At 52.0% G+C, this 24300-nt stretch overlaps 1 protein-coding gene across 2 annotated transcripts; it reads left to right on the forward strand.

The window, feature by feature from the left end:
- The first annotated feature begins 6010 nt into the window (after nt 1-6010).
- On the forward strand, nt 6011-24195 carry L3MBTL2 (L3MBTL histone methyl-lysine binding protein 2). Of its 2 annotated transcripts, none has more exons than XM_082850368.1 (17): nt 6011-6086; nt 8286-8520; nt 10032-10165; nt 11426-11549; nt 12336-12415; nt 14064-14181; nt 14582-14716; nt 15001-15089; nt 17646-17901; nt 18257-18333; nt 18520-18624; nt 19251-19398; nt 19800-19882; nt 20188-20422; nt 20915-20980; nt 21840-21956; nt 22396-24195. In XM_082850368.1, the coding sequence occupies exons 1-17, from the start codon at nt 6063-6065 to the stop codon at nt 22506-22508; spliced, it is 2139 nt and encodes a 712-aa protein (XP_082706494.1). In that variant the 5' UTR covers nt 6011-6062; the 3' UTR covers nt 22509-24195. The 2 variants fall into 2 exon arrangements, with proteins under 2 accessions (XP_082706494.1, XP_082706495.1); XM_082850369.1 differs by having other exon boundaries at nt 17670-17901.
- Nucleotides 24196-24300: the final 105 nt, after the last annotated feature.

A 24300-nucleotide genomic window follows, 5' to 3' on the forward strand; every position in this document is an offset into this window, starting at 1 on the left:
GATCTTATGAAATAACTGGGGGAAGGCCAGACAGGTGTGGTATGATATGGAAACGAGCACCCAGCCTGCACAGCACTGGTGCAGAGGAGTTAATCCAATTGTTACAGGATAGGTTAAGAGAGACCAGCTAGGAGGCTTCAGTGAAATCCAGAGCAGGGATGATAGTGTTCTGGGTTTAAGGGGTGGCAGTAGGGATAGAAAGAAGAGGAAATATCTGAGATAGGTTTTGGAGAATTATAGGGATTTGCTGACGGATTGAAAGTAAGCGATAAAGATGGGGGAATCAAGAGGAAGTTCCTGAGTGGCTGATGGTGCTGAGTACTGAAATGGGGAAAACTAGAAGAGAAATAGGTTTGGGGTAAGGGAATAAAGTGTTCTGTTTTGCAGTTTACGATGTAAGTTATCTCTACAGATGGATATGAGTCTGCAACTCAGAGGACAAACACATAGGCTGAAGATAGGAATCCGGTGCATATAAATGGCATTTACAGCATTAAGAATGAAAGACATCAGGCTTCCCTGGTGGCGCAGTGGTTAAGCATCCGCCTGCCAATGCAGGGGAGATGGGTTCGAGCCCTGGTCCTGGCAGATCCCACGTGCCGCAGAGCAACTAAGCCCATGCGCCACAACTACAGAGCCTGCGCTCTAGAACCCACGAGCCACAGCTACTGAGCTCGTGTGCCACAACTACTGAAGCTCACGCACTTAGAGCCTGTGCTCCACAACAAGAGAAGCCACCGCAATGAGAGGCCCGGGCACGACAACAAAGAGTGGCGCCCACTCTCCGCAGCTAGAGAAAACCCGCACGCAGCAAGGAAGACCCAATGCAGCCAAAAATAAATTAAATAAATTTAAAAAAGAATGAAAGACATCACCTTCAGTGAGAAGTAAAGAGAAAAGAAGCAGGTCCAAGACAGAGCCCTGGAGATCACCATTCCTTAGGGTTGAGGTAGAAGAGGAAGGCCCTGCAAAGGAGAGAGGATTGGCCAGAGGGGCAGGAGGAAAACCAAGAGGGACCCAGAAAGGACAGTGTTTCAGGAAGCATGGAGTCATCGGTTATGTCAAATGCCACTGAGAGAAGAAAGATGTGGCTCTACATCAGAGAAGCTGTACTTGAACTTGCCAGAGTGCTTTTGGTGGAGTGTGGGGACAGGTGTCAAAGTGAGGAGAAGCCGAAGTGGAGGTAGTGTGTGCAGACAATTCTTTCAAGACATTGGGGGGTGGAATAGCACCGTGGCCAGGGACAGAGGAGGTGATTTCAAGGGATTTATTTGTATAGAATGGGTGACATATGAGCACATTTGTGCTGTTAACTGGGATCTGACAGTGAGAGATTAATGATCCCAGAGAGACAGGGACAGTGACTCACAGAGGGAAGCCCCCCCAAAAGAAGGGAGTATATGAGGTTGTGTGTAAAGGCATGGCTCAGACCAGCCAAAAAGCGTAACTTTGCAACAGCTCAGACCCAAGGCCCAGGAGCTCCACTGCAGAAGGAACAGCCACACTGTTTCAGGGTGGCCACTGTTGCTTAGCAACCTGTGTTTAATAAGATGTTTCAACTGAATTCCTAATTAACCGCCATTTCAACTTATGCTAACAGTTTCTGTCACTGTGGGGTCCTGCCTCAGCTTCCTTCCCTCCCCCAAAGCCTGGTAATTTTGTTTCTTTCGTTGAAATGTGTGAAACTGGAAAGCTCCAGTTTCCGCTTTCCTCTACTGTTAACGATATATGCATTGAGATGTGAAAAATAATACATCACAGAGAAGATGGATTTAGGGACTCTCATTCTATCTTAAAGGGAGGTTGTCAAAAATTGCAGGATTTACACCTCCAGGTCAGGGCTCTCTGGTGAGCTCCAGCTGCCTTCTTGCCCTCTTGGAGGCATGCTAGACCAAGCAGAATTCTGAATTCCCTCTATTCAGCCACCCAAACTCCCTTATTCGTTGTACAGTTTTTAACCACTACAGAACATGGTCCCACCGTCTACCCATCTGACAGGTTTGCCCAGGGTCATTCTGGATTCCTCCTCTTCCAAACCTACTCCATACAATTAATTACTGCCTCCAACATATTTCTCAAATTCTTCTACTTTTCTGCATGCCTTCTAAGTCTGCCTTGGTCCAAGCCACCATCGTCCTTCCCCTGGATCAGTCCAGGAGCCTTCTAACTGGTCTCCCTGCTGCTTCTCTTGACCCACCTCCAATCCATTCTCCACACAGCACCCAGCGAGTGAGCTCTTAAAACATAATCTGAACCATTTACTCCCCTCCTTAAAACCTTTAAAGCTTTCCCATTATATTCTCCTGCCAACTGGAGCTGTTCACCTCCCGCTCTAAATTCTGTGTCTGTGCCTGGAATGACCTTTCCCCAGCAACTCTCTTCTCCTAACTGGCTCCTTCTCATCCTGCAAGTAAGGCCTTCTCCCCACACCCCCTCTGCAGGTGCTCACTTCCCTATTCTCCATCACAGTGCCCTGCTAATTTCCTTCTCAGATGGAACTAGATGTTTGTTCAGTTTCCACTATCTCCCTGCAGGAGGCAGTAAACTCCATGAGGACAGAGCTGTTCACCTCTTTCTCCTCAAGTGTCCAGTGTGGTCCCAGGCACAGAGTAGGCACTAAATAAGTATATGATGAATAAGTTGATTTGTTTGCCAGGAGCAGATTCTCTGTCTGTGAGATTCATGGCTGTGCATTTATAAAATTATAAAAGTTTAAGCAACTCACAGAAGATATTCTTCTAGGTAGGTTTACTCTTCTAGTTGCTGCCACCTAGCATCTAATAGGATGATAATAACTACCATTTACTCTTCCCTGTATGTGGCAGGCACTGCACATTTATTATTTCTAATTCTTACAAAAACCCAATGAGGTGGTCTTACTCCTATTTTACAAATTAAAACTCTGGGCTGTATATCCGAAAAAAAACGAAAACACATTCAAGAAGGTACATGCACCCCAACGTTCATCACAGCATTATTTACAATAGCCAAGAAATGGAAGCAACCTAATTATCCAGCAACAGATAAATGGATAAAGAAGATGGGGTATATGTATACAATGGAATATGACCCAGGCATAAAAAAGAATGAAATTTTGCAATTTGCAATAATATGGATGGACTTGGAGGGTATTATGCTAAGTGAAATAAGTCAGACAGAGAAAAACAAATACTGTATGATATTACTTATATATGGAATCTAAAAAATAAACTAGTGAATACAACAAAAAAGAAAGAGACTCGGGGGACTTCACTGGTGGTGCAGTGGTTAAGAATCCGCCTGCCAAAGCAGGGGACACGGGTTCAAGCCCTGGTCCAGGAAGATCCCACATGCCGCGGAGCAACTAAGCCCATGCGCCACAACTACTGAGCCTGTGCTCTAGAACCCGCGAGCCACAACTACTGAAGCCCACGCTCTAGGGCCTGTGCTTCGCAACAAGAGAAGCCACCGCAATGAGAAGCACACACACCGCAACGAAGAGTAGCCCCCACTCGCCACAACTAGAGGAAGCCCGCGTGCAGCAACGAAGACCTAACACAGCCAAAAGTAAATAAATAAATTTATAAAAAAAAAAAAAAGGGGGGGCTTCCCTGGTGGCGCAGTGGTTGAGAGTCTGCCTGCCGATGCGGGGGACACGGGTTCGTGCCCTGGTCCAGGAAGATCCCACATGCTGTGGAGAGGCTGGGCCCGTGAGCCATGGCTGCTGAGCCTGCGTGTCCGGAGCCTGTGCTCTGCAACGGGAGAGGCCACAACAGTGAGAGGCCCGCAAGAAAGAGACTCAGATATAGAGAAAAAACTAGTGGTTACAAGTGGGGAGAGGAAAGGGGGGAGGGGCAAACTACTATGTACAGATAAATAAGCTACAAGGATATATGGTATAATATAGGAAATTAGCCAATATTTTGTAATAACTATAAATGGAATATAACCTCTGAAAATTGTGAATTACTATGTCATACATCTGAAAATTATATAACATTGTACATCAACTATACCTCAATTTTTAAAAAATCTTTGATGAAGAAACAGAGAAAAAAGCAGCAGCCTGTTGTAATCCTTGAAGTCTCATTAACTAGCTCTTTAGTCTTTGAGCACTTAGTGTATGCTAGGCTCTGTTCTTGGCTCTGGAAATACAGCAGAGAACAAGACAGACTTAAGTCCCAGCCCTCATGAGGCTTACATTCCAGTGGCAGGAGATAGGCAATAAACAAGTAAACTAATGAATGAGAGCATTTCAGACAGAAACAAGTGCTACAAAGGACTGTAAAATGGGGGAAGAGATACAGAGTGAGGGGAGGGAACAACTACTTTAAATAAGGTCCCAGACGAGGTGACTTTGAGCTGAAATCTAAAAAGATGAAGATCCATCCATGAGAAGAGCCATGGAAAGAATATTGCATACAAGTGGAACAGCAAGTGTAAAGGCCCTGAGGCCAACTCAAGCTTGGCAGTCAAAAACAGAAAGAAGAGGTGAGTGGATGGATGCAGCGAAAGGTAGAGAGGATGGTACAAGAGGAGGTTGAAAAGAAAGCTGGGGCCAGGTTATTGTCGATTGTTTGGATCTCATTCAAAGTGCAAGGGGAAGCTATTAGGGGTTTTAAGCAAGAGAATGAACATGATCTGGTTTGTGCTTTTAAAAGATCACCTGCCTGGATTAAAGCAGATAAAGATTCAAACTAAGAAACTAGTAGGAGGGCTGCTGTAGTGGACCAGTGGCTTGTATTAGGGTGGTAGAAGTGGAGAAATACAGGATACATTTTGGAGGTAGAAGAACCAACAGGGACTTCCCTGGTGATCCAGTGGTTAAGACTCCACGCTCCCAATTCAGGGGGCCCGGGTTCTATCCCTGGTCAGGGAACTAGATCCCACATGCCACAACTAAAGATCCACATGCCATAATGAAGATCCAGCGTGCCGCAACTAAGACCCGGTGCACCCAAATAAATAAATATTTTTTAAAAAGAACCAACAGTTTTTGTGGATAGCACAGATATGGGGTTGGAGGTAGAAAGTGTTGAAGAAAAGAAAGAAATCAGGAAAGACTTTCACATATATCTGGTGGACCTCAAATTTAGAAACATATTTAATATATGTTGAGTCCCACTTATTACAGTTAGATTCTCAGTTAGAGCACAGGGAAAGAATTTGGACTAAATCTTAAAGTCCAATCCTGTGTGATGTTAGAAAGTGTCTAAACCCAAAGAGCCACCGTTTCCTCATCGTCCTCTTTTTTTTTTTTTTTTTTTCTTCCCTTTTTGGCCGCACTGTAGAATGTGGAACTTCCTGTACCAGGGATCGAACCCGTACCCCTGCAGTGGAAGCAGAGAGTCTTAGCCATTGGCCACCAGGGAAGTCCATCCTCATCTTTAAAAGGGTGATTGATTATCCCTGATTTGAGATGTTTGTAAAGCTCTACGACAGCACCTAGAACTCCGAGTGTGTAAGGAGGTTGTGGGAAATCCAAGAGGAAAGAGGCAGAGAGCCACGTATCTGAGTTTTTTTTTCAGGAGGTGGTGATGTAAGAGGGAGTTTTGCAGGATTTTGAGCATGCGGCACATTTACAGCATTGGGCATAAGAGTATTCCAGTTTCTGCCTGAACCGGAAAAGAGTCTCTCTGCTAGCATCCCCGCCCTAGGGCACCTTAAATTTCTGATCAGGAAGAGTCCGAGGTTATTCCTGGCGCCTGGACAGTACCTATCTTAGGTATTCAATAACGTTAATGAAGAATGGAGTTGGAGTGATAGCAAGAGGTTGGCGTGGAGAAACGAGAACAGTCCGCGCGAGCCGCCGCAGCTCTAGGGCCGGGGGAATTTTCACGTCGCTATAGCAACGCCCTCCCTTCAAGCGCACCCAAGGGGGAACTACAAGTCCCATAAGGTCCGCGGCTTCCCCCTCTCCCGGGGAGGAGGGGCACAGGGGAGCGCCGAACCGGCTTTACCTCTTTCCTGCAGCGTGATTGGCCCGGGGCTCTGGGAGGCGGCCAATGAGTGCGCTCGCGGAGAGCAGCGAGGCCAATATGGCTTCCCGCACCTGGTGACGGTTGAAGAAACTGTTAGGTCTCATGGAGAAGCCCCGGGGCGTCGAGGTGAGAGGGAGAGGAATTCTCGTGACTGGGAAAGGGAACCCCGAGAGCCCTGCTCGGTGGGCCCTTCTTTAGGCCTTGGAGCGACGCCTGGAGGGTGGAGGGTGGAAGGATGGATAAACAGGTAGTTAGGCTGAGCAGGGCCCGAGGCGATTGGCGTTGCTTTTTGCTCCGGTTCTGCTGGGGCCGAGTAGTTGAGGGAGGAACAGCCTCCCTGGCCTGGGGAAGGGGAATTGGGTTCAGAATCTGAGAGCTCCTGAATCTTCCTCCTCCTCCTTGTCTCATGGTGGTGTCCTTTGGGGACTATGAGGCCTGTCACATCCTGGTGGGAAGTAAGGGATGATTAAAGTTTAATAAACCCTCCGTGTCCGGAGCGTTCACATGCATTATCTCCCAGTATACTCAACAGCCTAGTGTCTCGTTTTTGTGGTTCAGGTAGCTGAGGCCTGGTGGGGTGGTGCGACTCCCCAGGAGGGTCACAGGACTGTAAAGTGAAGGAGACGGGCACTAAGTCCGTCAAGTTCCAAAACTCTACCAGGTTTGCTTTTTCCACTCTGCCACCACCTGTAACCCACGCATCCTTTAATCATTTGGCTTCTGGTCACCTTATATTTGAATTTCCTTTCTAGCACATTTGCATGTGTAGTTTGTAAATGTAAAGTGGAATCGCTCAAAAACTCTATAAGGGTAAAGGAAAAGAATCATACAGTGGAGAGTAAGAATGACAGCTCACAGTTTTAGAGCTGTCACTCACTGCTGGAAATGGAACTAGGCTTTGCATGTCAGCAGTCCTCTAGAGGGCTTGTTATTATCTCCATTGTACTGACGGAGAAACCAGGAGCAGTAAGGTTAAATATCTCGCACAAAATCACACAGGTAATAAGTGGAAGATCCTGGATCCAAACTCAGGTGTACCTGGTTTGAGAGCCCATGCTTTTAACCAGTAATAATCGCCCACATTTATTGAGCACATGCTGTGTGCAACTCACTGCTCTGAGTGCCTTGCCCGTATTAACCCTTACTTCTCCCCCAAAGCCTATGTAATAGGTGGAATTGTCCTCATTTACAGGTGCGGAAATTGAGGCATTGAGATTGACCTGCTGCAGGTCATACGGTAGGGATGGTAGTAACTAGTAAGCAGTGGGGATGGTGTTGGAGCCCTGGCCTAGAGCCCAAATTCTTCACACCTTTTCTACAACATGCCAGGTAGATTTATATACAGTATCTCATTTACATTCCACCTCCTGGAGCCAAATATTTTTCTTGTTTTATAGATGAGAAAATTGAGACCCAGAGAGGTTAAATGACCTGCCCAAGGACGCACAGCTAGTTAGGGTCAGAGCTGAGTCCAGAGCTATTGTATGTACCACAGTGCTATAGCTAGCGTGTCATTAGCCTCCGAAATCCTCTTCAGGGCAGTCTGGGCCCCAAATTAACTTTTGTCTGACTTACGTTGTTTTTGAGTTGAAATTACTTTGGTGTACATATGCTGAAGGGGGAAGAATGAGTTTCTAAAATACATCTTCCCCAGAAAGTCTTCATGAGGCACTTTGCTTAGGATATTTTCACATCAGTGTATTCTGTTTGAATTATGGTAAAATGTCATCACTTATAAATCCACAGAGGGACCTTGGTGAATTCCTAATACATGTTTTCTGTCTTGCTAAGTTATTCTTTTTTTTTTTATTTTTGGCTTCATTGGGTCTTCACTGCTGAGCGCTGGCTTTCTCTAGTTGCGGCAAGTGGGGGCTACTCTTCGTTGTGGTGCCCAGGCTTCTCATTGTGGCGGCTTCTCTTATTGCGGAGCACGGGCTCTAGGCGCATGGGCTTCAGTAGTTGTGGCTTGTGGGCTCTAGAGCGCAGGCTCAGTAGTTGTGGTGCACGGGCTTAGTTGCTCTGCGGCATGTGGGATCTTCCTGGACTAGGGCTCGAACCCATGTCCCCTTCATTGGCCGGCGGATTCTTAACCACTGTACCGCCAGGGAAGCCCCTAAGGTATTCTTTTGATTTGCAGTTGAGAAATGTATAAACAAGAGTAATGATCCAGGTGTTTGCAAAAGGAGTATTTGATTCTGCCTGCCACTTGGCCCAAAAGTGTTGACTTGACCAAGAACTGGAAAGGGAGTTGATAGCAGATCTGCAGCTTCCCTTCCCATACACTAAGCCAACCATAATTCCTTCTGCCTGCTTTTGTGTCACTAGGAGACTTCAGAACCAATGGAGGAGGAAGAGGAAGACGATGACTTGGAGCTCTTTGGTGGCTACGACAGTTTCCGGAGTTATAACAGCAGTGCAGGCAGTGAGAGCAGCTCCTACCTCGAGGAGTCAAGTGAAGCAGAAAATGAGGATCGGGAAGCAGGGGAGCTGCCCACCTCCCCCTTGCATTTGCTTAGCCCTGGGACTCCCCGCTCCGTGGATGGCAGTGGTTCTGAGCCAGGTGCCTTCAGAGTGTCCCCTGAAGAGGGGGAGGTTTCAGAGGCTGTGGAGGAAGAGGGGGATATAGGCCAGGTGGGCAGAGCTGTCCAGGTGTGAAGGGCCCTTTGGTCTGATGTCTAAGGCCCTAGGAGAGAGCAGAGGCACCCCAAGTATCCCCAAGGGTCATTTCCTCTGCTGCAGTCTGATTTCAAATTGTGATTTCATTCTTTCTTATAATTAGTATTTATTCAGCACATATTAGATGCCAGTCATTAACATGGTGCTGCTTTTGCGATCGTCCTGTTCTCTAGATATTGAGAATATAGGACACCTAAAGTGATCTGGTTACTATCTGGGAAGGGACAAGAAATAGCTTGTGGGTTGGAAGTGAGAGGGGGGAAAATACAGAATAAAGTGACCTCTGGGTTAGAGGGTTAGGGTAGGGGTGGGCAGATGAGAATCCCTATGAGATGAGAATGATGAGAATCATCTGGAAGACAGTTGGCTTCAGAGATGTGATGGTTACACAGCTCCTGGACCCCTGTGTCAGGGCCTCCAGTGTGGGGACTGCCTGTGATAATGGGGAGGCTAGATGGTCTGTGATGACATTTCTGTCCCCTGGACCATTTACTCTTTAGGAGAGGAGAATCTAATACTCTTTGCCACTTGTTTCCTTTCCATTCATCCTGTCTTCTCTTCCTTTCTCCCCTTTCTTTTATCTTTCTCCCTTCTATCTTCTTCTAACCATTCTCTTAGAATCTTAGAACTTTAGAACTGGAACGAACTATTAGAGACCATCCAGTCCAGGGGTGCTATCGCCTGGCTGCACATTAGAATCACCTGGGGAACTCTGAACGAACCACAGATGCCTGTGTCCCACCACAGACCAGTTAATTAGAATCAGGCTTGGGCATTTTTTTTTTTTTTTTTTTTTTGCGGTACGCGGGCCTCTCACTGTTGTGGCCTCTCCCGTTGCGGAGCACAGGCTCCGGATGCGCGGGCGCAGCGGCCATGGCCCATGGGCCCAGCCGCTCCGTGGCATGTGGGATCCTCCCGACCAGGGCACGAACCCGTGTCCCCTGCATCGGCAGTCGGACTGTCAACCACTGCGCCACCAGGGAAACCCAGGCTTGGGCATTTTTAAATGCTCCTCAAGTGACTCTGATGTGATATCAGGGATGAAACATTGATCTAGTTCAGTCTCTTCATAGATGAGAAGAAAATAGGCCCATGGAAGTTAAATGATATGGGTACGTTTTTTCTTCTCATTTTCCTCTTTGCAAACTTTCCAACACTCACCTGTTTCCCCAGTCATCCTCATGGATTTTCCTTAGCCCCACCATTGACACATATAGCCAAGGGGTGCTAAGGAGCTTTAGGTATACACACCCAAACCTTCTATTCCAGTTCTGTCAGCCTTAGGGGGCCTGGGACTCACCTGATTAATGCAGTGCCCCAGGTTTTGAAGGGCCCATCATTTTGTTTGATTTGGAGTGACGATCAAGGGAGTCATGTGCTAAGTTCTCTTCCCAGCTGTCTGTGAGATGTGTGGTATCGTGGGTACGAGGGAAGCCTTCTTCTCCAAGACCAAGAGATTCTGCAGCGTCTCCTGTTCTAGGAGCTACTCCTCCAACTCCAAGAAAGCCAGTATCTTGGCTAGATTACAGGTGAGAGGCCATCACTTGGAAGACCCTTCCTGGGGCCGTGGGCGCTGAGACAGGAACAATCAGCAGACTGGCCTTGTGTTTTCACAGCACCGGTTCTCAAACTTGACTGCACGTTGGGGTCACCTGCAAACCTTAAAAAATATTGATGCTTGGGTCTTACTCGCAAAGATTCTGATTTAATTGGGGCTGAGTGTAGCCTGGACACAGGGTCTTTAACGAGCTCCCCGGGTGATTGTCCTGTGAAGCGTGAGGGTCGCAGTGCCCGCTCTTCTGCTTAGTGCCTCATACACTCTATCTCTCTCTTTGTGAGACAGTTACTATTATGTCCCTCATTTTGCAGATTTTAGTCAAGGCATAGAAAAGTCCTTCTCAGTGAGCTAATAATGGTATTGTTTATAACTATAGTTTGGGGATACTTGCTATGGGCTTGGCACTCTCAGTCCAACCAGTGATCCCTAAAAAATGAATTTTTAAAGATTCCGATTTTAAGGGCTCAAAAATTTTTACTAACTTACTTAGAGATACACAAATAAAATTGAAGAGCCAGGGTTTGGACCCAGGTCTCTGGAATTTAAACCCAAATTTAAAAAAAAATCTTGGCCACGCCTCACACCTCGCAAGATCTCAGTTCCCCAATCAGAGATTGAACCAGTGAAAGCGCCAAACCCTAACCACTAGACTGCCAGGGAACTCCCTCAATCCACATTTCTATCTCACCGATCTCTTTAATAAATTCTCTGGGCCTTTCTGATCAGTACTTAAGTTACAAATTACAGACCAGATCATTGGCCTTTCACTTTGGGGGACGATGCCTTTGAGCACCCGATAAGCTATGGACTCTCTCTAGAACATTCATGTATGTTCTAGAGTGAGTCCATGGTTCAGTTCACGAGCCCTTTGAAGCCCATTCTCTGCCATAAATTTGTAGGAGCACCAAAGGAAGGAGATGGCTGAGAGTTGACGACACCAAGAAGAGGTTCCTGGCAGAGGCGGGGCTTAAAAGATAGTAAAAGTGCCCCTCCCTGCGTGTGGCTCTGCCAATCCCCACCCCCCCCTCCAGTTGAACAATAGCTAAGTGTGGGCAACCCCCATCCTTGCAACTCCCCTCCGAGCTAAGCATTATCATTGTTATCATCTTGATTTACAAATGAAGAAACTGAAGTCCCAAAGAGGTTAACTGGACTGATGCCTGATTTAAACCTGTCCAAATCCGGAGCCTTGTTCTTAGCCTTTAGGCTACACACGCTGTCCTCCCTCCAGGGAAAACCACCTACCAAGAAGGCCAAAGTCCTGCACAAAGCTGCCTGGTCTGCCAAAATTGGAGCCTTCCTCCATTCCCAAGGGACAGGACAACTCGCAGATGGGACACCAACAGGGCAGGACGGTAAGACTGCAGGGACCGGTGCTCAGGAAGCAGGTTGGGTGCAGTGCCAGGACTGGGGTGGCCTCCCAGGGAGCGAGGATTGGAGGAGGTGGCCAGCTAGAAAGTGCCGGCCCGGGCTGGCTTCGGATTGTATCTTCCTCACCTGGTAATTGTGAAATTACCCCAGAAGATCCCTCAATCACTCTTAAATTGCCAAGACCCCTACTCTTGATAATTTAAAAGCCGAGGATTAGCTTCTTTTGTTTTGCATTGCCTTTAGCTCTCTGGCTTCTGTTTCCCTGGGGCAGTGGAGACCCAGATCTTGTTTGAAGAAGGGTGAGGGGATAAGGGAGGAACCTTTCTCTCTTTCTGAGCTCGTGTAGCAATTTCTGAGCAAATGTAGGCATGAAGCGACTGCGCTACATGGTCTGAGTTTCTGACCGATATTGAGCCCGCAGGCTCAAGGGTTGGAGGGGCCTAGGTGTGTGCACCTCCCATCATTTAGATTGGCTGTGGCCAATGAGAGGTTGGGGGCGGTCTGAGGAATTTAAGCCCAAGGGTCTTTGAATTTCCGTCTTTCTCTGGGGAAGGAAGACCAGACATATTTCCCTCTGAGTGTTTCCTCTACTCCTGAGAGTCTGGCAGCCTTTGGATAAGGCCCTCCGCCGTCCTGATGGCCGCTGCTGGGGCAGGTATGGGGTGAGGAGGGGACCTGCTGCCCCCGCCCCTCCGGCCCGGGGTCCTGGAATGGCTGCTGCCGGAGCTCCCAGCTTCGACCCTTTAACCCTCTCCATCTTTGCCCCGCAGCGCTGGTCTTGGGTTTCGACTGGGGGAAGTTCCTGAAGGATCACAGTTACAAGGCTGCTCCTGTCAGCTGCTTTAAACACGTGAGTGCCCTGGGGATGAGGGGAGGGCGGGCAGGGTCCTGAGTGCTGCCACCATCTCACCCACCTGCCTCGCAACGTCGGCACTGGGAGAGAACAGGGTGAGGTCTGGGTGCTCGAAGCCCAGCTCTGCCGCTCCCTCCAGCTTACCTTTCTGTCCACTTTTTCAGAAAGTCCTCCCACAGACCCTCAATGCGAGCTTCTAGCCCCTCGGAGGTTCCCCACTTCGCTTATTTACATAATGGCACTTTGTGCTTTGATATCCAGAAGCAAACTTTGAGAATCCCTTTCTCCTTTTCCCCCATTTTTAGTGCTTTCCCGTTGAAAGCTTGGTGCTGTGAACTGCCCTGGGCCCCTTGGTTCCCGGGAGGCCAATGTGGATGCCTCCTGGAGCCCCTTCTTCTAAAGGCTCCCCGACTCCCTGTCACTGAGAAACAGCAAAGGCTGAGACCTGGAGGGCTGGGCTTGGAGCCGAAGAACTTAGCAGGCAGGCCTGAGCGGTGGTCTCCTGCAGGCGCAGAGAGAAACCGAGGGAGCTCTCTTGTCTTTCAAGCCAATTTCCTAAACCCGGGAAATCCAGGAGGAGGCCTCTTTAAACCCACTTCCTAGCCTCTAATTTCTGAGCTGCTACTGAACTCTGGGGAGGGTGCTGATCAGGAAGAGGTTGGCACTCGGTGCAGCTTAACTCCTCCTCTCCTGTCTGGTTGCTAGTGAAGGTGCACGTCTTTCCCAGTCGGGGGAGCTCTTTATTTCCTGAATTCTCTAGCAGTTCAGGCATTTCATTGCGGGGAGTTGCATCATACTTGCACTAATATATCTGCCTCGATATGCTCTGTAAAAAGCCCACCTGAACGTGCCTGAGCAGTATAACTGTTTCTGGGTTCTGTGATGAACCCAGTCCCTGCGGCCAGGGAGATGGAATGGGATACACTGATTGGCTGAAACCAGGGCTGAGAAGGAAAAAAGGAGAATCTCCCTAAAGGAGAACCAAAGTGCCACTGGCAGCAAAGTAAGGATTAGATACTGGGGAGGCAGCCCCAAGGAGAAGGAAAAAAGGAAAAAAGGAGAATCTCCCTAAAGGAGAACCAAAGTGCCACTGGCAGCAAAGTAAGGATTAGATACTGGGGAGGCAGCCCCAAGCAGTCCAGTGCTGTCGGGGGCATGTTAACAGGAGGAGGAGAGATGGAGAAAGGACGTGCCAGAGCGGTGGGTGGGCAGCCAGCTCTGTGAGATCCAGCCTGGCGACAGCTGCGAGACCAGGGGTCGTGGTCCTAACGGCCCAGGTGGAGTGATGACTGGAAGAGGTGCTATTTGTGCCGAGAATGGCGCCTGGCACGTGGTGAGGGTGAGAAACTGCTAGGCGTCGTGACTGTCACGCAGGCTGGCGCAGCCATGGTGTGCCTGCGAGGATAGCAGCCAGGAGCGGCCCTGGAGAGCTTAGCACCCAGGACCATCTGACTCTGGGTCTCTGCCCAGCCCCACCACCACGTCTTGCCCGTCTCTTCATCCCTGGTCCCCGGCTTGGCCTTCCACACACAAGGAGTGAGGGGCAATGCTGAGGGGCGAAGGAGGAAGGACGCAGACTCTCGTGAGGCCCCTCAGCCAGCTGCTCTCCTCTGCCAGCCCAGGTGGCTCACTGTCCCCCTTACAGGTCCCACTCTATGACCAGTGGGAGGATGTGATGAAGGGGATGAAGGTGGAGGTGCTCAACAGCGATGCTGTGCTCCCCAGCCGTGTGTACTGGATCGCCTCGGTCATCCAGGCGGCAGGTGGGTGTTCCTCCGGCCGAGGCAGGGTTGGGCTGGGCAGTGACATCTCCAGATGGACAGGCAGTGGTGGAGCAGAAATCAGCTTCATAAAACAAACACAAAAACCCGCCTGCTGGAGTTTTTGCCTCCCTTCTTGCTGTTCTTTTATCTTGCCTACCTTAGAGGGGACCACAGGGCTTGGCGAGTTTGGAAACTCCCATCTTTTAAGTTCATTCCAGGGTTGATCAGGCTATAGAAAATTATTCTTCCTCCTGTGCTGTACTGCTTTCCGAGTACGTGGCATGGGTTTGTTTTTACTCTGGCTGTTGTGGAAGGAGCTCTTGAAGTAGGCAGCACAAGTCCTGTTTAGGCTGGAGAAGAGCGAAGGCCTAAGAGCACACCGCTCCCTCCTCCTTCTCAGGGTACCGGGTGCTGCTCCGGTATGAAGGCTTTGAAAACGACGCCAGCCATGACTTCTGGTGCAACCTGGGGACTGTGGATGTCCACCCCATCGGCTGGTGCGCCATCAACAGCAAGATCCTGGTGCCCCCGCGGAGTGAGTCGATGAGAACGTTCCCTGTCCTGGTTCCTGCGGGGCCCTTGGGAACAGTTAGACCAGAACAGGGCCCACCTGCCTCCTTGCTTCCTGTCCTGCCTTGTCCCAGAGGCCCTGTGGCAGGTCCAAGTTGGGGGAGTCCGGTTTTATAAGATGGTGATTGCTGGCCTGAAAAGGCAGAAATAAGTTATTTAGGCCCCTCTGCTGCTCTCTGGGGCAGCTTTGGTGCCCCATCAGTGGGAGTGTTGTCAGTCTGTACTCAGGGTTCTGCTCTGTCTCTGCAGCCATCCATGCCAAGTTCACCGATTGGAAGGGCTACCTCATGAAACGGTTGGTGGGCTCCAGGACGCTTCCCGTGGATTTCCATATCAAGGTCTGGCAGTGAGCCCTGTGGGTCTCCTAACTGATCTCCTTCCTGCCCCTATCCCGTTTGATCTGTCCTTTGTGCTATTCACTGGAGTATTTTTTCTAAGACTCCCTTGCTTAGCAATCTTAGCGGCTCCAGATTTCCTAAGGATGGATGGTGGGTGTCGTCTGCCTTCCCAGCCTAATCGCCTCCTCCCTGCTCAGACGCATTGATCATGTTGCTTTGTCTGCCATTTCTTCTTCTAGATCCTTACCTTTGCTCATAGCATTTTCAGGAGAGTTCATTCGATAGATTTTATTAAGTACTTGTTGTATACAAGGCACTGGAAATATGGAGAATGTGGACCCTGCCATCTGGGACTGTCCAGTCTGGCAGAGGAAATGAAGTCACACCCATGAAGAATTATAAAATAGCCTTGATTTTGTACCAGAGATGTGCCTCAAAATCATCTGTGTGGCATTGAATTTTAAAAAATTATTTAGTTCTTTAACATAAAAAATCATACACATGGTAAAAATTCCAAGGGATCACAAGGATATGCAGTGAAGACTTAGTCTCCTCCCCCTTTGTGTGCCAGGCCTGCTGTTGTGCGGCTCGCTCACATAGGTGCCTGGGCCACATCTAGGGTCTCTGGGGCCCCTGACCTGGATGCCCACACATGTTGTTCTCATGTTGCTTGGGTAAGCATCACAGCAGCGAGCCAAGGGGATGCAGGGCAGGTACCACCGTGACATGTGGTCGAACTGGCCTTGTGGCCTCAGGACGAGCAGGTGTTGAGGGAGGCTTTGTGGAGAAGATGGCATTTGAATTCTACCTTGATGGGTAGGATGTGGGCGGGCATGGAAGCCAGCGGTGGAAAATCAGATGGGAGGGTAGTTGGGGCCATCTCACCCAAGGCCCCAGATGCCTGGTGAGAACATTGGCGCCGTGGGCCTTAGCTGGTCTTCAATGAGTAATGGTTCCAAGCACCGCAAAAACAGTTTTTCCCTTATTTGAACGTACTGGGTAGTGCTCATTTGCTATTCATCTCTCTATATTTTGTTAATTATCATAGTCTTTTCCACAAAACTGCAAGCTTTTTCTCCTATATTTCCCATAGTACCTTGCACAGTGGACAGGGTTGGCGACTGAAGATGAGCTGGCCCTAGTGTTAGGATGAGGCAAGTGGCTGTGTGCAGGCCACCAGGAGTGTCAAGGTGGCCTCATCTCTGCTTAAATTAAAAAGAGCTTGATTCTGGGTGGCAGAGCAGGGCTCTGCGTGAACAGTCAGCAAGCACACACTAGCTGTCACGTGCCCAGTCCCTGCAGGGCATGCGTGCAAAAGCAGCTGCCTCTGAAGATTGGGGGGTGGAGAGGATAGGAGGGGTGGGTCTGTGGAGGGAGCTCAAGTCCAAATCCAATCCCTATATGGTAATCCAGTCCCGCATCTCCATGCCTAGTTCTGTGCTTGGAGCTGAGAATGTACAATAGAAATGACTCAAACCTAGCTTCTGCCTTTACAGACCTTGAGTTCCAGTGTGTGACCTTAAACAAAGGAGGGCAATGACGCGTTGTCGGGTCGCGGGCTGCACCAGTGGGCACAGAGGAAAGGAGCTTGTCAGGGAAGGCCAGCGGCGGGGAGGCGGCCCAGAGGGACCCCAGCCCAGTTCTCGCCCTGTGTCTCTCCCTCTGCTAAATGGGCCTGGTATATTCCAGCCCTTGAGCTGAGGGTGAAAGATCTGTGTCCTGGTGGCTGCTTTGTGACCCTTGAGCCGCTCCCCCTCCTGGTGGGACTTGGAATAGCACTGCTCAGCCCCCCATCACGTGGAGACTGGGATGCTTCTCCCTGAGCCCGCAGTGCCCTGGTACTGGAAAAGCCCTACAGAGCTTACGTAACCATCCTCTACCCCCGGCAGGACAACACCAAAGTTACAGCAGACAAAGAATCTCCCGTCTCCTCACCCAGGCCCCGCCACCAGGGCTCTAGAGCAGCTTGTGGACATCTTGGTCACCGTCCTTTGCTGCGTCAGAGGGGCAGGCATCACTACTGAGGTGCTATGAGAGCCGTTCAGAGCTGCGGCGCAGAGGGGCTGGAGCTGAAATGAGATGTATGGAGGCAAGGGGCACTCAGTTCCCTAAACGCGAGGCTTGTGTGTGCCGTCAGTGGGGGCCGGCAGGTAGAGGGGAGCGGGGTGCCCGTGTGGTCAGAGTGCAGATCCCTGAAAGAGCACAAAGCTGGACACCAGAGCCAGATCTGCGGCCCAGCTCTGCCACTCACGAGCCCGTGTGACTCTGGGTAAGTCACGTGACCTCTCTGGGGCACCTGTTTCCTTAGTCTGAAAAGCGTTCTGTAATACCCATCATAATGACTTACTGGCATTTTGGTGCACATGTAAAAATCATATCATCAGTATCATCCCAGGGACTTGAGAGCCAGGGTTGAACCTGGCGGGACAGGAGAGCTCATCTACCTGCTTCCTGACGCAGTGTGTGCGGTGCTTCCACTCCACCTTCCCCATCCTCTGATTACTCTTAAGGGACAGAACAGGAAGGTGGGTGGGAGGGTCCACATGACCCCAGCAGGCCTGTGTCCTGATGTCATTGCAGATGGTGGAGAGCATGAAGTACCCCTTTCGGCAGGGCATGCGGCTGGAGGTGGTGGACAAGTCCCAGGTGTCACGGACCCGCATGGCTGTGGTGGACACGGTAATCGGGGGTCGCCTACGGCTTCTCTACGAGGATGGCGACAGTGATGATGACTTCTGGTGCCACATGTGGAGCCCCCTGATCCACCCAGTGGGTTGGTCAAGGCGTGTCGGCCATGGCATCAAGCTGTCAGGTTAGCAGAAGTCCCTGGCCAGCGAGGGCACATCTCTACACCCCACAACCATGCTGCACGGTAGAGGCGATCATCTCTACCATGCGGATGGCAGGACTTGACCAAGTATCCCGAGAGGTTGAGTGCCTTGACTGAGGATACTCAGGTTGAAGTGTTAAAAACTGGTTTGAAACTAGAGGCTACAGGCCACATCCTTTCCATGTGATGTGGGAAGAGTCTGGGTCCTAAGGGCTGAATAGTTCCTACAGAGACCTTCTGGTCTAGGGGCCACATTTCTGGGGGAGGCGTGGAGATGGCCCTGTTAGCAGCTTCACCTTCCTTTTCTCCCTTCCTCCCTCTGCCATTTCCCTAAAAGAGAGGCGCAGCGACATGGCCCACCATCCCACTTTCCGGAAGATCTACTGTGATGCTGTTCCTTATCTGTTCAAGAAGGTGAGGCACAGCCCTTGGGCACTGTCCCCTTGGCCACAGGTCCACTCCAGGCCTGCGGACCCCAGCTCCTCCCTGGGATGTCCCTTTCCCTCCCCACTTCCTTCCCAGGCCGATGGCAGATAAGGCCTGCTTTCCCACCTTCCCTGGGCCAGCCCGGAGATTCCCCAAGTGCCCCGTTCCTTTAAGGTTCGAGCTGTCTACACGGAAGGCGGTTGGTTTGAGGAGGGGATGAAACTGGAAGCCATTGACCCCCTGAATCTGGGCAACATCTGCGTGGCAACCATCTGCAAGGTGAGCCTGGGGGAGCCTCCAGTATGGCTTTCTGCGGGCATGGAGGTGGCAGAGCTTCCCAGTTCTCGCTGCTCCTGGGCTACCTGCTTTCGTGTCAGGGTCAGAATCTGCTTTCGTGTCGGGGTCAGAGGTGCATTGGACAGGTGCTTACGGAACACCTGGCCTGAGCCTGTCCTGGGTCAGGTGTAGGCTTCCCTGCTGCCATATGCCATCTCCTTGGAGTGCTGACCTAGCCAAGCCATAGCCGGGCTGACTTCACTGCAAACCTCTGTTATTGCTGCAGCCTGAAGAGCCAACAGCCACCCTTCGGCCCTCCAGGGGGTTTTGCCGATTTATCCATCCAGCAGATCTCCAGGCTGGGCCCGTGTGTTCACTGAGAACACACTGACAAGAAGACAGATGCAGTTCCTGCTGGCACAGCATCTGCTGTCTAGTGAGGAGGCTAAATGATCTCACGAGTGTGGGTTACACCAGTGCTGAGTGCTCTGAAGCAGCTCGGGGAAGGCTGAGAACCAGCTCTGGTTGGATCCATCCACCTTGCATCCCCATTGTATCACCTCACCCTGGGATGGGGGTGCAGTTCAGGATACCATGTTCTGTCTGCCCTCCTCCCCTCCACCTGCTAGGTCCTCCTGGATGGCTACCTGATGATCTGTGTGGACGGGGGGCCCTCCACAGATGGCTCAGACTGGTTCTGTTATCATGCCTCTTCCCACGCCATCTTCCCAGCCACCTTCTGCCAGAAGAATGACATTGAGCTCACACCCCCAAAAGGCAAGACGAGCCTTACAGTTGGGAGGAGCAGGGTGGGGCCACTGGCCCCAATTCCTGGCCAAGCCAGACCCCTGGAGTTTGAAGTCTGTGAGTGGATTGGAGAGGTGACAGAGCTACCCAGGGTCACCACTAGCCCATACTCTGGGCTGGCTCGGCCCCATGGCCGGTATGTGGCTCGGTGAGCAGAGCTCCCACTTGTCCCTTTGGTCAGTGAACAACTTGTGCAACAGGACCATGGTCCTAGAGCAGGTACCAGCCTGGGGAGGAGGGAAGAAGGCTGCTGGGGAGACTCCGGGGGGGTCCTGACTGAGCTGCAGGCGCCCCTTTGGCGCTGGGAGACCTTCCGGGACTCCCTCCCGCTTCCCTTCCCCCCTCCTCACCTACACTTTCCACTCCTACAGGGTATGAGGCTCACACTTTCAGCTGGGAGACCTACTTGGAGAAGACCAAGGCGAAAGCAGCTCCGTCAAGGCTCTTCAACACGGTGAGGAGGCCAGTCCTGCCCGCTGCCCGCGGCGGCAATCCCAGCCCTGCTCTTTTCTTGAGTCTTTGCTACTGAGGTCCGCCCCTTCAGGGGAGAAGTCCCAAACTCTGACATGGGCGCTGTGCTGAACAGTTCAACTGGTCCCTTTCCCAAAAGGGCCAGTGCCTGGGAACAAAATGCAGTGGGATCACTGGTCAGAGGAACCTCCCCCCGCAGGCATGCTCAGCCCTGCTCCCTCCCCCAGGTCTGCCCCGCTGGGGCAGGGCCCCAGCTGGCTTGGTCATTGCCTTTGTTCCCCTTCCCAGGACTGCCCCAACCATGGTTTCAAGGTGGGCATGAAGCTGGAGGCCGTGGACCTCATGGAGCCCCGGCTCATCTGTGTGGCCACTGTGAAGCGGGTGGTGCACCGTCTCCTCAGCATCCACTTTGATGGCTGGGACAGCGAGTATGACCAGTGGGTAGACTGTGAGTCCCCGGACATCTACCCCGTCGGCTGGTGTGAGCTCACCGGCTACCAGCTCCAGCCGCCCGTGGCCACAGGTCTGGGCTCTCGCAGCCCTGAGGGGCTCTTGACTTTCCTCTTCTTCTTCCTTCCTGCCAACCACGCCCCGCCCCACGCCCACCTCGTTCTTTGGCATGAGATCGAGAATCTCCTGGACCACTTCAAAGAAAAGAGTGGCCCTTGTCTCCCTCCCTGTCCTGACTTCTCTGTCTCCCTCTCCCTCTGGCCTGCAGAGCTCCTTCCTTGACCTTGCCCACTCTGTCATATGCTCGTGCCCTTGTGCACCCAGGTAAACTCCCTAGGTCCCTCCGAGAGCCCTGGTGATGAGGGTGGGAAGAAGGGACAGCTGTTGTCCAGTCCCTCTCTGCAGCCTCCTCCCTGTTCTCATTGCCCAGCTCTGGCTTTCCTTCTTGGGGCGTCCCCTGTGTCAGGGAGGCTGGTGAGGGGCGGACAGGTATCTTGGGGTGTGCCTACAGCCTGTGTCCTCTCAGAACTCTCTCCTCACTTCTTCTCCATACTTTCAACAACAGAGCCCACCACGCCTCTGAAAGCCAAAGAGGCCACAAAGAAGAAAAAGAAACAGTTTGGGAAGAAAAGTAAGTGATGCTCTAAAGCTACCTGGGATCAGCTGAGCCTGTGTCCCTGGGAGTGGAGGTGGGGTGTCGCCACCTAAGTCGCGCTCTTCATGGTCCCGCCCTCTCCTTCACCCCTTGCCCCACGGGCCCAGCCATCAATCACCCTGTGTCTTCAGGGACCCAGAGCGTAAGTCTTCCGTCTCTGGCAACGGTCAGGATACCGAGGAAAAGAGACAAGAGACTGTTTGGGGTGTAGGGAGGCCATGTGTAGAGGCCATGCTTGAAAGTAAAAGGTACGAAAGGAAACGGGTGGAAGCTGCTCCCTGAGGCTGTCGTTGTTCCCTCATGACCCCCAGGGAGTGGGAGGAAGGGCGGCCACTGATCTTGGGGACCTCTCCACAGACAGGCCCATTCTCAGCAGGCCCCAAGCTGAGCTGCAGGCCAGTGCAGTGAGGTGGGCTTCCTGACGTGGTATCATGCAGAGGAGAGGATGTCCTGAAGGGAACAGAGAGGAAACAGTGTGGTCCCGAGGCAGGATTAAGATGCTGTGAGGGTGTGGAGGCGACCAAGCGGCAGGACCCTGTGCCGTTCAAAATGTAGGGCTGGGAATCACACTTCAGACATGAAGAAAGCGAGGATCCGAAAAGGGAAGCTTAACCATGGCGGCGAGTGGGGGGAGGTGGGTGTCAGTCCCTTGCTGGCGGCAGCCTCTGAGCCGCAGGCACACAGCCCTGGGGGCTGAGGTCAGAGTTGGGGCCTCTGTCCTCCCAAACTGGCACTTTCCCCTCTGCTGTGCTGCCTGACCACTGGGCAAGACCCAGCCTGCGTGCGCCACGTGGATGCATCCCTACCCCGGATTTAATTCTGTGTTTATTCAAAGGAAAAAGAATACCACCAACCAAGACCCGGCCCCTCAGACAGGGGTCCAAGAAGCCCCTGCTGGAGGACGACCTGCAGGCGTCAGAGAAGATCTCGTCGGAGCCCGTTCCTGATGAGAGTAAGAGCCTCCCACGCGGGGTCGAGGTTGGGGGTGGCTCCGGTGCTCAGAGGCCGACCCCTTCCTTCCCCACCTGGGCACAGAAGAGTAGAGTCAAGTTTGAAGGGAAGTTTCTGGGCACCAAGCAACCCTTCTCAGACCACTGGGCCTGGAGGGCTTCTCAGACACCCACCCCCAGCTCTGAATGGAGCCGAGCGTCTCGCATGGCCCTCTCCACCTCATGTGCTTGGCAGGGTGGGCAGCCTGCCCGGCTGGGGTGACGGGACCCTAGGCCTTCTGTGCTGCCTGCCCCCACAGAGGGGGAAGGGGCTCCCCTTGCCATGTCCTGAGGGCCCGTCCGTAGGAAGCCTGATTTCTTCCCCAGATCCTGAGGCCGCGCCCTTCCCAGAGTTACAGGCACACTCTCTTCTCCCTGCCCCCCACCTCTCTTCCTCCTCAGTCATTACCGTGCGTGTAAAGGAAGAGCATCTCGACGTGGCCACGCCTGACAAGGCCCCGAGTCCAGAGCTGCCCGTTCCCATCGAGAACATCAAACAGGAGACAGACGACTGAGACTTCCTCGTTGCCTGCCCAGCCGCCCAGCTGGCAGCCAGCCCAGGGCGCCTCGACTGCCAGCACCCCTCCACCCCACTTTCCTCTGGAGACTGAGCCTTTCCGCGTGAATGCTGCCTGATGCTGTGGGCGCTGGGCAGCGAACGAACACCCAGGGTCTCCCGGACCCGCCCTGTCGCCTCTGCCCCCTCCCGGGCACGGCCGGCGTGGCTAGGGCTGCTGAGACCCACAGACTCGCCTGTGAGCAGCTCCCTCTCCAGCTGGAGTTCCCGAAGCTCTTCCTTACCAGCCTCCATCCACACCCACCGTGTCCCTCAACTGCCAGGGGTGAGGGGCCGCACACTGGAGGACAAGTTGGTTGGTGGGGGGGTGAGCTCAGCGCGCCTCTGTGTGTGTGTGTGTGTGTGTGTGTGTGTGTGTGTGTAAGCACACCCAGCATGCGTGTGTGTACGAGCACATTCAGCATGTGTGTGTCTGTGTGTGTGTATGTGTGTTCGAGCTCACACGTCCCCTGAGAGGGAGGCTGCCACCAGCATTGAACTTAACCCGCTCTGGAGCCCAGGGGGGCTAGGACCTGTCCTTTTCATTCTCCTGTTAACCAGGGACGGGTCTGGCCCTGCCAGAAAGTCACAGGGCCGCGACAGAGTTGGGTGGTCAGCCCTGCTGGCTGAGGTGGCCCTGGAGGAGCTCCTGGAGGAAGGGACACACTTCCTGGCTCGTTTTCCTCACTGTTCGTGTCCTTAACTCTGTAACATGTTTTGAATCCCCTTCTCTCTAAAGTACCTTCTAGAAGTTCATCTAGCATCTGCCCAAATTTCAGCTGCTTTTTTTCCCCCAGTTATTCTCCTTTGAAACTGTCTCTTCCCTCTGATCCATCCTCTCTTCAAGAGACCCTCTTCCTGGAACCTAAGGTGATGGCAGGGCTGTCCTCAGCCCTTTTCTTTCCTTCTACATGTTTGGGTAGTGACGGCATGGCAGGGTGGGTCCCTGTGTCACCCCTTTAAGGGCTGCAGCTGTGCCGGGCGGGTATCTGGCTTCCTGGACTGTCAGGTGCTTGCCAGATGGGGTGCTGACCGTGGATGTGCTCAGGACCCAGCTGTTGGGTGTCATCCCAGAGATGGGGTGACCAGCCCAAGGGGAGCTGATTTCCTGTCAGTTCAAAGAGAACTTGATCCTTTCTCCTTTTCCAGAGACACTCTGCAGGCCCACGTGGTATAGAACCCAGGCCCAGACAGCACCCTCTTGCAGCCTGAGTTCCCCAAAACATGACTAGGTGTGTGTGGAACACAGTGACGACCAAGGACGGGGCGGGTCCCAGGAAAGAGGGACCATGCCTGACCCCACCCCCATCTCACACACACCAGACTTGAGTGGTGATGGGTCAGTCAGTGGCATCAGCTCCCAGGGGAGGAAGGTGGCATGTGTGTGCACTTCAGCTCTGCCTTTGTTGAGGGTAAACTGCTCAGCTGAGAATAACTCATCGTCCCTGATGCTCTTGCCGTTAATGGATCCAGTTCTGACTGAAGAGCTTCTAGGAAAAGAGGACTTGTATGGCATTTTGGCCTTCGGTTGCTTCTTCCTGAATGGAGAAGTGAAATCTACAGGTGCCGTGAGCACGACAGGCAGAGCTGGAGGGCACGAGTAGCTGCCGTTGCGGCCCTGGACTGGCCTCCCATACTTAACTTGCATGAGACAATTGAATCCCTTTCTTGCTGAAGTCCAATTTGTCAGCGTTCTGTTCTTAGAGCGAGAGTGCGTTCTGATATGCCACCCGACGGTGTCAGTTATGAAA

The sequence above is a fragment of the Leucopleurus acutus genome (assembly GCF_964270905.1).
Source record: "Leucopleurus acutus genome assembly, chromosome: 11".
Lineage (NCBI taxonomy): Eukaryota > Metazoa > Chordata > Mammalia > Artiodactyla > Delphinidae > Leucopleurus > Leucopleurus acutus.

What these genes read in the sequence shown, in the direction of transcription:
- L3MBTL2 (XM_082850368.1), top strand. Translation starts at nt 6,063, where the DNA reads ATGGAGAAGCCCCGGGGCGTCGAG. An exon ending in CCATGGCATCAAGCTGTCAG is followed by an intron (nt 17,902 to 18,256) that starts GTTAGCAGAAGT and finishes TTTCCCTAAAAG; the next exon opens with AGAGGCGCAGCGACATGGCC. An exon ending in GCGTGGCAACCATCTGCAAG is followed by an intron (nt 18,625 to 19,250) that starts GTGAGCCTGGGG and finishes TCCACCTGCTAG; the next exon opens with GTCCTCCTGGATGGCTACCT.